Source organism: Coenobita brevimanus, unplaced genomic scaffold (assembly GCF_032717465.1).
Source record: "Coenobita brevimanus isolate Jiangsu-jjx unplaced genomic scaffold, ASM3271746v2 jjx.HiC_scaffold_1936, whole genome shotgun sequence".
Lineage (NCBI taxonomy): Eukaryota > Metazoa > Arthropoda > Malacostraca > Decapoda > Coenobitidae > Coenobita > Coenobita brevimanus.
Window position 1 is genome coordinate 28,018 of NW_027642816.1, and position 10,096 is coordinate 38,113.

The window sequence follows — 10,096 nt, forward strand, 5'->3', positions numbered from 1 at the left end:
ATTTTCGTAATAAATATACATATAAGGAGGGAAGGGAGGAGCCTAAGTGATATTTACATTCACCTGGAACTACCTAATTTATAATGTATTGTCTAGATTTCCTGCCAATCATTTCAGTGAAATACATAGCTGTTTCAAGAGCTACGTTGGTAGAACTGAATAACCCCTAAGTAGGCCTCAACCCGGGCCGGCCCTCCTTTATCAGTTCTCTCTCATCTTCCAAAGTCAGCAAGAGGCTCATCCTCTTGCTGACTTCAGGGCCTTTTTTCACCCCCATGCAAAGGGCCCTGTGACCTTTACCCCCTACTAAACCTTGTGTGGAAAGAGGTAAAGGGCTGACAATTGATAAAAGAGTGACTACGATCTTTCTATTGAGTAAAACAGTGCAAGTGGAATTGTAAATAATGTGTAAATAATGTGTAAACAGCAAGTGAAAGTTATGAATGTAAATATACATGAACAATGGAAAATAGTTTTATAAGTTACTTCAAGTGACAGTGCATAACACAGTGTAAATAAAATAGAAATGTAAATAACGTAAATAAAATAGAGAACGTAAATAGAAATGTAAATGAGTAGTATTATAAGAATACGAGTATATACCCTAGGAGTAATGAAAGTGAAAGTTTCACTCTAGCATGTCTGAATGCTATGAGTTATGAGAGTGAAGATGAAAGTGACATTCACTCTCAATTCCAGTATACAGGACGAGAAAGTGAATGCTACGTATTTTACTGAAAGAAATTGAATCCCTACAGTGACAATACTAATACTACTGAAGGAAACTTATGGATGAAGACTGTAGATATATGTAAGTGTTATATAGTAATAGAAATATAAAGTGTGAGGAGTTTTATGAATAATAAATGACAGAGTACCAAGAGCAAACTAGCGCAAGTGCGGCGGTCAGACGCGCTCATAGTTTTCATTGCTTTCACAGTGGGTTTTTTTGGAGTATGGATCCCAAACTACTTGAAAATCATAGAGTAGTGTTTATAGTGTTAATATCTGGCTGTGGTAATCATATTACGGGTTGTCGGGAAGTGTAAAGTGAAGACTTCGTTACCCAACTTCAGAGGTCTCCACAAGTCCTACGGTAACTGACGAAGGCTCAACAAACATTCCAGGAGAAAGCTGAAGGTATGTGCCATAAGCATATATAATTTTAATATTCTAGGACTAATAACTGATTTTTGGCAAATATTTTTTGAGAGTCTGTCGGAGCCCGAATAACCCCGCGGCACACGCAAAACATCGGTAAACATGCCCGCGGTGTAGGGGTTAAACTGGCAATCCAGCCTAAGAGATAAAACATGTCTTCTCCGTCACATGTTAGTGAATGGCACCATACATGGTTAAAGCCTGATTCCTTCTACAACCTTTGCCACATTTATCATAACCATATAATTGTTATCACACCTGAATGAACTGTCACGTGCCAAGTGAATAAGAATTTTTTCTGAACAGTTTTCCAGTCACCACATTTCAAATTTTTTCACTCCTGAACTGATACTGGAGAGGACTTCAAACTATTTACCCCATTCATCATACTTGAATTTCTTCACTCCTTAACCGGCTGCGTGCCGGCCACTTCAACCCTAAGTGTCATTCCCCTGCCGGCCAATTTTTTTTTTTTTTTTTTTTTTTGCTAAAATGATAGATTTTGATGTGAAAAAAACGAATATGACCATAAAAAAAACTCACCAGAGGCTGGAAGTGCATTTTTCATAGTCCGTCCAGCTGCCCGCAGGTGTGAACAGGCGGAGAATCCCCAGCGGCAGTGAGAGAAAACCCGTTTTCTATGCAAGGTAAACTCAGGTATTCTCGCCAACGTGACTCAGGGAAGGTATAGAAATGGTTTTAACAATTTTCTGTCCACTTCACACCCACAAAAGAAAAAAAAAAATCTTATTACTGTATTTCATAAGGAAATCGTGTTTTGGGGGGAAAAGAATCACTTACTCATGCAACACTATACGTATCACTATGAATGCATTTTCTTACAGTTACGAGAAAATATGCATAACTTGACTTCACAATGTACAGCCCTTTCACTTACAGTAAATTATTTACAACATGCCTTCAGTATACACAGACATTACCAGAGTATTTTTGATCATCTCACTGTGAATACATGGTCTAACACTTATGAGAACATATGTAAAACTTTGTTCCACAACGTTCAGTACTTACACTTACGAGAAAATATTTACATGTCATAACTGTATGCAGTACTTATAACACTTTCTGTGCATCTTTTTTCGTATTTACAACACTTTTTGAGTGTCTTTTTATCGCTCGTCGTTACCACACTATTGTTTCTCAATAGTTAGCAAGAGTGTGGTACTCCTTGAAGCATGGGTATAGGCACAGTCCTACATCACACTCTGCACACATATACCTTGAGTCCTTCTGCTAAATATGTGGCCTTACAGTACCGTTTGCACATACGTGACACCTCCGCTGGGGATTCTGACGTGTTCCACTTGGAGGGACGATTTTGGGGAAGTGTCTAGAGGTGAGGCGGAGAGGTGTGGCGGTGGCGAGCAGCACTTCTGTCTTCCCCTTATTCCCCCACTATTTCCTGCACCAGCTCACAAATATAGCCCTCGAAGGTCTCCTGGATGCCAGTGGTATGTGCGTGGAGATAGCAAGCGTTGAGGACGGTGATGTCGAGGAGATGGAAGAATAATTTTTTATACCACTTCATCGTGGGCCTGGCACAGTTAACGCTGGAAATTATGGCATCTGATTGATCCACCTGTCGCATATTCACATTATACGCCAGGACAGGTTCTGGTTTCCAGACGTGGTGCTGCCCTTCTGCCCTGTAATTTACACTGTCTGTGCGGTGTACAAGAGGCCAATGAACAGACGAGAGGAGGAATACTTCGTGGTTGTGGTGACAGGCTGTTGCAAGGATATTATGTGATTTGTAAAAAACAACCTCGTTTTTTCTGAAGCTTCCTTCTCACCTTCACCATGTGCCAACGGTTCTTCTTTACGGTGCCGCACAGACCAGTTTCCTGCAGGTGAAGGTACCTGGCGTGAAGGGGGCTTGTGTACCAATTATTGAGGTATAAGACGTGCCCACGATGAAGGTATTCCTCAATCATCGTTTTTACCACAGCCCCTGAGAGTCCCTTACTTCTATCTTCTGTGATGTCCATCTGAACACCTGTGTACAGGACTATGTCCTGTACATATCCAGTCTTACAGTCGCACATCACGAAGATTTTGAAGCCAAACTTGTGTCTTTTGCTGGGAATATACTGACGAAAAGCAATATTACCTCTCCATTGCACTAGACTCTTGTCTATAACGAGGTCTCGGTATAGAGAGAAGGAGGTACGGAATTTCTCTCGAAGGTGATCAAAAACCAGACGTATCCTCCTCATCCTGCCTGTGTTGTTTGCGTTTGCAGGGTCAAGGGTGTCAAAAAAATGAAGGTGGCTCAGGAGGTACTGAAAATGATTCCTTCCCATCACCTTGCCAAAAAATGGTGTCACCATTACTGGATCCACAGTCCAATACAAGGGAAGCTGATTTTTTTTCAATATCCCCATCAAAAGCACAAGTGCTAGGAACACATACATTTCACCCAGGGTCACGTCAGGTTCAAACAATCGGCTGTGTTGTGCCTGTGTTGTTCCCCCACATTCAAATGCAGCAAAGGCGTTGGTCAGGGCGGCAATCTTCTAAACAAACTCCACGGGAATGTAGTTCCAGAAAAAGTCAAGCCTACTGGAGGTATGGTGAAGTTCAGGGACACTACACCCGGCTTCATTTTCGTGGATGAACGGGTGAATGTGGGGGACAAAGTCACTACCGTCCTCCCACTCCCACGTCATTTCCTCATCATCATCATCACCTCCATGTTCCTCGGGCTGTGGGAAAGCATGGGGAAGTGTGAGGAATGGGGGGAGAGTTTCACGTGAGGTGCTGTGTGTGGGGAAGGCGGGAAGACTTTGTCCTGAGGTGCTGGGCTGAGCTGGGTCACGTGGGGGCAAAGGAGAGCGCGGGCAAGATGAGTCACTCTACTCCAACAATGGAGCTTTCCCAAATCTTCCACATTTCCTCCCCACGTGGTGAAATCCTTTGCCTCCCCAATCACCCCTCAACCACAGGACTACCTTCCTCCTCCCTTTCCTCCTCATTGTCGTGACGTGCAAGACAACAACATGCAGGTGGCCTCCTACCACGTGTTGCCCTAGTGCAGCCCACATACCTGGATTTTCTAAGTGAGGGAATTTCATCATCACTACTACTTTCCTCCTCAGGCTGGATGTAGTCCTTATCATGCACGTCGTCATCTTCCAAATCGCTTTCCCCAGTGTAGGGAACCCTACGGAGGTCCTGAATCTCCTCGTCAGAGAGACCACGGTGAGACATCACTGCACGGTGTGACTAACACAAGCAGAGTGAGGCAGAGTGAGCGTGAGGCGGGAACGCATGGGTGTATGGGCCAGGCCACCTGAGAGCAGATAGAGGAAGGGTTGTCCTACAAGCACACCAATTCTTGCACGCCTAGCTTGAAAATTGCGGTCACAATGAGTTTTTAAAATCAAGACTGCTTTAAAACAGCACTGGCACTAAGCGCACAATTACGTCAGACCATTTTAAAAAGGCACTGGCACGGGGCAGATTAATGAATTAAACAGTGTCAGATGACATCAACTGAGTCAACCGTTTACCACATTCAGCACACTAGAAGCTCTTCCCACCACAATGATTTAATAGGTGTTTGGTGAGACTGCTTCTCTGGCCAAACTGTTTACCACATTCATCACACTTGAAATTCTTCACTCCTGAATGAATTACTAGGTGATGAGTGAGACCAGTCTACCATGTAAACTGTTTACCACATTCATCACACTTGAAATTCTTCACTCCTGAATGAATTAATAGGTGTTTGTTGAAATCCCTCTTCTGTGTAAATCGTTTACCACATTCATCACACTTGAAATTCTTCACTCCTGAATGAATTAATAGGTGATGAGTGAGATTACCTTTATGTGCAAATAGTTTACCACATTCATCACACTTGAAATTCTTCACTCCTGAATGAATTAATAGGTGTTGAGTGAGACCAGTCTTCCATGTAAACTGTTTACCACATTCATCACACTTGAAATTCTTCACTCCTGAATGAATTAACCCGCGGCGTCCCGTCGACGTACTTCGACGTCCTCACGTTATGTCACTGCCAATCCCGTTGACGTACTTCCACGTCCTCACGTTATGTCACAGCTAATCCCGTTGACGTACTTCCACGTCCTGCAATTGCAAGGTTCATAATTTCCACAATTTTCAAAATTCGCGCGAGATTTTCGATTCGCGCACGTACCCAAGCCTCTCCTACCTGCCCCCAGGCGGGCAGCGTCCCAGACCCCGCGTGACCTGCGATCGCCCTTGTCTCGGTCACTCACCTGTTAGCAGTGACCCAGGTCAGACATGGCGCATAAAGGTCTCTCAGACGACGAAATACAATCCGCCCTGGATGCCTTCACTGGAGATAGTGATTCTCCACTTGATGATGTGGTGGATCGAGATTACGTGCAGCCTGAGGAGGAAATAACAAGCAGTGATGAGGAGGTCCCTTCGCCCCGGAAAAAGCGGTATGTCACGTATCGTAAGGCAAGGGAAGGCCAGCCTGCACCCAAAACACCTGCATGGACCTCTCTCCACCCCCTAGAGATTCTAATGAGGATGAGGATGAGGACGATGACGATGACAGCGGCTTAGGACGTGATGTTGCCTCGTGGTTGGGGAAGGAAAAAATCTCACCCCGAGGATCAGAAGGTGGGGCGAGAAGGCAAATAAAGTATGGCCTAGTGTTTTGTCTGGGGAAGGCGAAAGTGGTGTGGTGGGAGTGCGGGGTGAAAGGGAAGTGGAGTGAGGGAGGCAGCACGAGCACGTGGTGCACATAGGCCTAGGGGAGAGGAGGTGGAGCCACTCCCCAGCACGTCTTTCACCATACAATATTCCCAAGCTTCCTCCACACAGCCCCAGGATGTGGGGAAAGGAAGGAAAGGGAAGGGAAAGGGTAAAGGAAAAGGGAGAGGGAAGAGAAGTGCGAGTGATGAAAGGCGCCGCTCTCCACCTCCCCAACCACCACCAATGTTGCGTTGTGCCTTCAGCCATGTTTCAGAAAGTAACATAACTTCCTACACTACTGAAACTGTGTGGGATGGCGATATGACGCTCAGTATAATGGTAAGGCCAGTCAGTATGTGCCAAGTCTTATATAAACTTGAAATGGGTGTAATGTTTGCAGGAAAGTAATGTATAAGTTGAGAAATAGTGTAAGTTGAACGAAGTGATATGAAAACTACACCCACTGTATAAATCTGCGAAAATATGACGCTCAGCATAACACTCTGGTCAGTAAATATGTGATAGCAAGAATATAAAGTGGAAACGGGTGTAATGTTAGCATGAATAAAACGTGTAAGTTGAACAATAGTGTAAGTTGTAATAATTGATGTCACGAGTACACCCACTGTGTAAATCTGCGAAAATATTACGCTCAGTAGAACATTCTGGTCAGTAAGTATGTGATAGGAATTATATAAAGTGGAATTTGTTGTAATGTTAGTAGTAAGGTAATTTATAAGTTGAATACTAGTGTAAGATGAAACAAATGATATCGCGATAACACTCACTGTGTAAGTACGCGCTAATATGACACTCAGTTGAATCGTAAGGTCTGAAATTATGTGATATCAATTATATCAAGTGTAAACATGTGCAATGTTAGTGGAGAATTATTATATAAGTACAAAAATAGGTTGTAAGTTGAAATAGTAGTCATAGCGACTTCACCGTGCGTGTTATTATGCGCTATTATTACGCTAAATATTTACGTAAGGCCTGAAATTATCTCAAAACAGTTCTATAAAGTTGAAAAGTGTATAATGTTATTAGGAAAGTATTATGTAAGTAGAAAAAACACAATACGAGTTGAAACAACAGTCACAGCGAGGTCACTCAACTACGTAAATAAGCGCTAACATTACGCTAAATGTTATCGAAAGGCCTGTGAATACGTAAAAACAGTTCAATAAAATGTAAAATGGTATAATGTTATTGTAGAAATATTATGTAAGTAAAAAAAATGATATGTATCATGATTTTCGAATGTTAGCGATTCATCGTGACCAGTCTGCCCGATTTTGCTCGTTTCACACGATGGTACAATGCTTATTTCAGCTCTATTTTTGTATAAAATCCAATTTACTCTTTTATCACATGTTTTTATGTTTGTAATAAATACATATCTACTTACTTTCATTGGTTTCCCAGACTTATAATACCATAGAAAACGTTAGAGGCTCAGACCACCTACAGAGAACACGGTACCAGGTGTGACCAAGGCATACCTGTTTAGGGCAATTATGGACCCCGGGGAACAATTTCTTTGTGACTGACCATTGTTTCCGACCAAAAGCGAAAGTTTTAGCAAAAAAAATTTGGGTCCAAAAATGGTCGGGATTGGGGGGTACCATTGGTGAGAAAGTGGTTGGGGCGGGGCGGGTTAATAGGTGTTTGTTGAAATCGCCCTTCTGTGTAAATAGTTTACCACATTCATCACACTTAAAATTCTTCACTCCTGAATGAATTAATAGGTGTTGAGTGAGACCAGTCTTCCATGTAAACTGTTTACCACATTCATCACACTTGAAATTCTTCACTGCTGAGTGAATTAATAGGTGATGAGTGAGATTACTTTTATTCTCAAATAGTTTACCACATTCATCACACTTAGAAATTCTTCACTCCTGAATGAATTACTAGGTGCTGAGTGAGACCCGTCTTCTGTGTAAACTGTTTACCACATTCATCACACTTGAAATTCTTCACTCCTGAATGAATTAATAGGTGTTTGTTGAAATCACCCTTCAGTGTAAATAGTTTACCACATTCATCACACTTATAATTCTTCACTCCTGAATGAATTAATAGGTGTTGAGTGAGATTACCCTTCCGTGTAAACTGTTTACCACATTCATCACACTTGAAATTCTTCACTCCTGAATGAATTAATAGGTGTTTGTTGAAATCACCCTTCAGTGTAAATAGTTTACCACATTCATCACACTTAAAATTCTTCACTCCTGAATGAATTAATAGGTGTTGAGTGAGATTACCCTTCCGTGTAAACTGTTTACCACATTCATCACACTTGAAATTCTTCACTCCTGAATGAATTAAGAGGTGTTGAGTGAGATTACCCTTCTGTGTAAACTGTTTACCACATTCATCACACTTGAAATTCTTCACTCCTGAATGAATTAATAGGTGCTGAGTGAGGTCAGTCTTCCATGTAAACCGTTGACCACATTCATTACACTTGAAATTCTTCACTCCTGAGTGAATTAATAGGTGTTGAGTGAGATTACACTTCTGTGTAAACTGTTTACCACATTCATCACACTTGAAATTCTTCACTCCTGAATGAATTAATAGGTGTTTGTTGAAATCACCCTTCAGTGTAAATAGTTTACCACATTCATCACACTTAAAATTCTTCACTCCTGAATGAATTAATAGGTGTTGAGTGAGATTACCCTTCTGTGTAAACTGTTTACCACATTCATCACACTTGAAATTCTTCACTCCTGAATGAATTAATAGGTGTTTGTTGAAATCACTCTTCTGTGTAAATCGTTTACCACATTCATTACACTTAAAATTCTTCACTCCTGAATGAATTAATAGGTGTTGAGTGAGACCAGTCTTCCATGTAAACTGTTTACCACATTCATCACACTTGAAATTCTTCACTCCTGAGTGAATTAATAGGTGTTGAGTGAGATTACCCTTCTGTGTAAACTGTTTACCACATTCATCACACTTGAAATTCTTCACTCCTGAATGAATTAATAGGTGTTTGTTGAACTGACTTTTCTGTGTAAATCGTTTACCACATTCATCACACTTGAAATTCTTCACTCCTGAATGAATTAATAGGTGTTTAGTGAGATCAGCCTTCTGTGTAAACTGTTTACCACATTCATCACACTTAAAATTCTTCACTCCTGAATGAATAACTGCATGTCGGATAAGACGGCTCTTAAAAGGAAATGCTTTACCACACTCTAAACATCTGAACTGCTTAACTTGAGCTGAGGACACTGTGTCCAGGACAGTCTCATTGTCACTGAGGAATATTTTGTCACCCACCTCACACTCTGACTCTACATCTGATTCTTCCTTTACCACCTCCAGTATTTTGTCATTCACCTCACATTCTAAATTTACATCTGGTTCTTCCTTTACCACCTCCAATATTTTGTCATCCACCTCACATTCTAAATTTACATCTGTTTCTTCCTTTACCACCTCCATTATTCTGTTACGCACTTCACACTCTAACTTTAGACCGGGTTCTTCCTTTACCACCTCCATTATTTTGTCATCCACCTCAGACTCTATATATCTTTACATCTGGTTCTTCCTTTATCACCCTGTCATGAGATTCCCCCAAACTCTCTTAATTCCTGCCATAAACTAGTCTCCACTGAACAATACTGCTGATACAAAGTTCATTATTACAGAACAATAACTGCTTCTGCACTTGTAAGTACTATGTAACCATATTTTTAAATAGTTCACTGCTGAGTTTTAAGCTGTTAATGCAGTCTAAAATACCACTGGGTTCCTTATTTTACCAGTTCTTATCCAGTGTCTATGCAGCAGTTGTACAGCAGTAAATACAAAGGATATCACAACAGCTAAATGATCCTGGATCACCTCCTACCAGTCATCCAGTGATTCATTCTTCTTACCATGAAAGACATTATGAACAGAGAGTATATGCCACATATATTTGGAAGAGGCACCTCATGTAGGATGTACAGTACTGTACTGGGACAACACAACATGTGCCTATATATCTGTCAACACTTTACCATGTATATATTACTCAGGTGGCTCCCTGATGACCACACTGCTTAGGTCTGCTTTGCAGAGTCAATTTCAGCTGTGGACCTGCAACAAGAGCTGCCATTAGACAAGAATCTCCATGAATTTAAATACACTGCCTAATGAGCCCTCATTTTGCATGTATTTAGTCCTTAAAGAAAATTAATTT

At 41.4% G+C, this 10,096-nt stretch overlaps 1 protein-coding gene across 1 annotated transcript; it reads right to left on the reverse strand.

The window, feature by feature from the left end:
* Positions 1–2,975: 2,975 nt before the first annotated feature.
* Positions 2,976–9,803, reverse strand: LOC145389695 (uncharacterized; the record flags this gene model as incomplete). The annotated part of the gene is made up of 4 exons (XM_080264903.1): positions 9,792–9,803; positions 8,520–9,225; positions 7,795–8,450; positions 2,976–3,026 (listed from the first exon to the last, which is right to left on the reverse strand). Coding segments are annotated over exons 1-4 (1,425 nt in total), but the record flags the coding sequence as incomplete, so codon positions are not given.
* Positions 9,804–10,096: the final 293 nt, after the last annotated feature.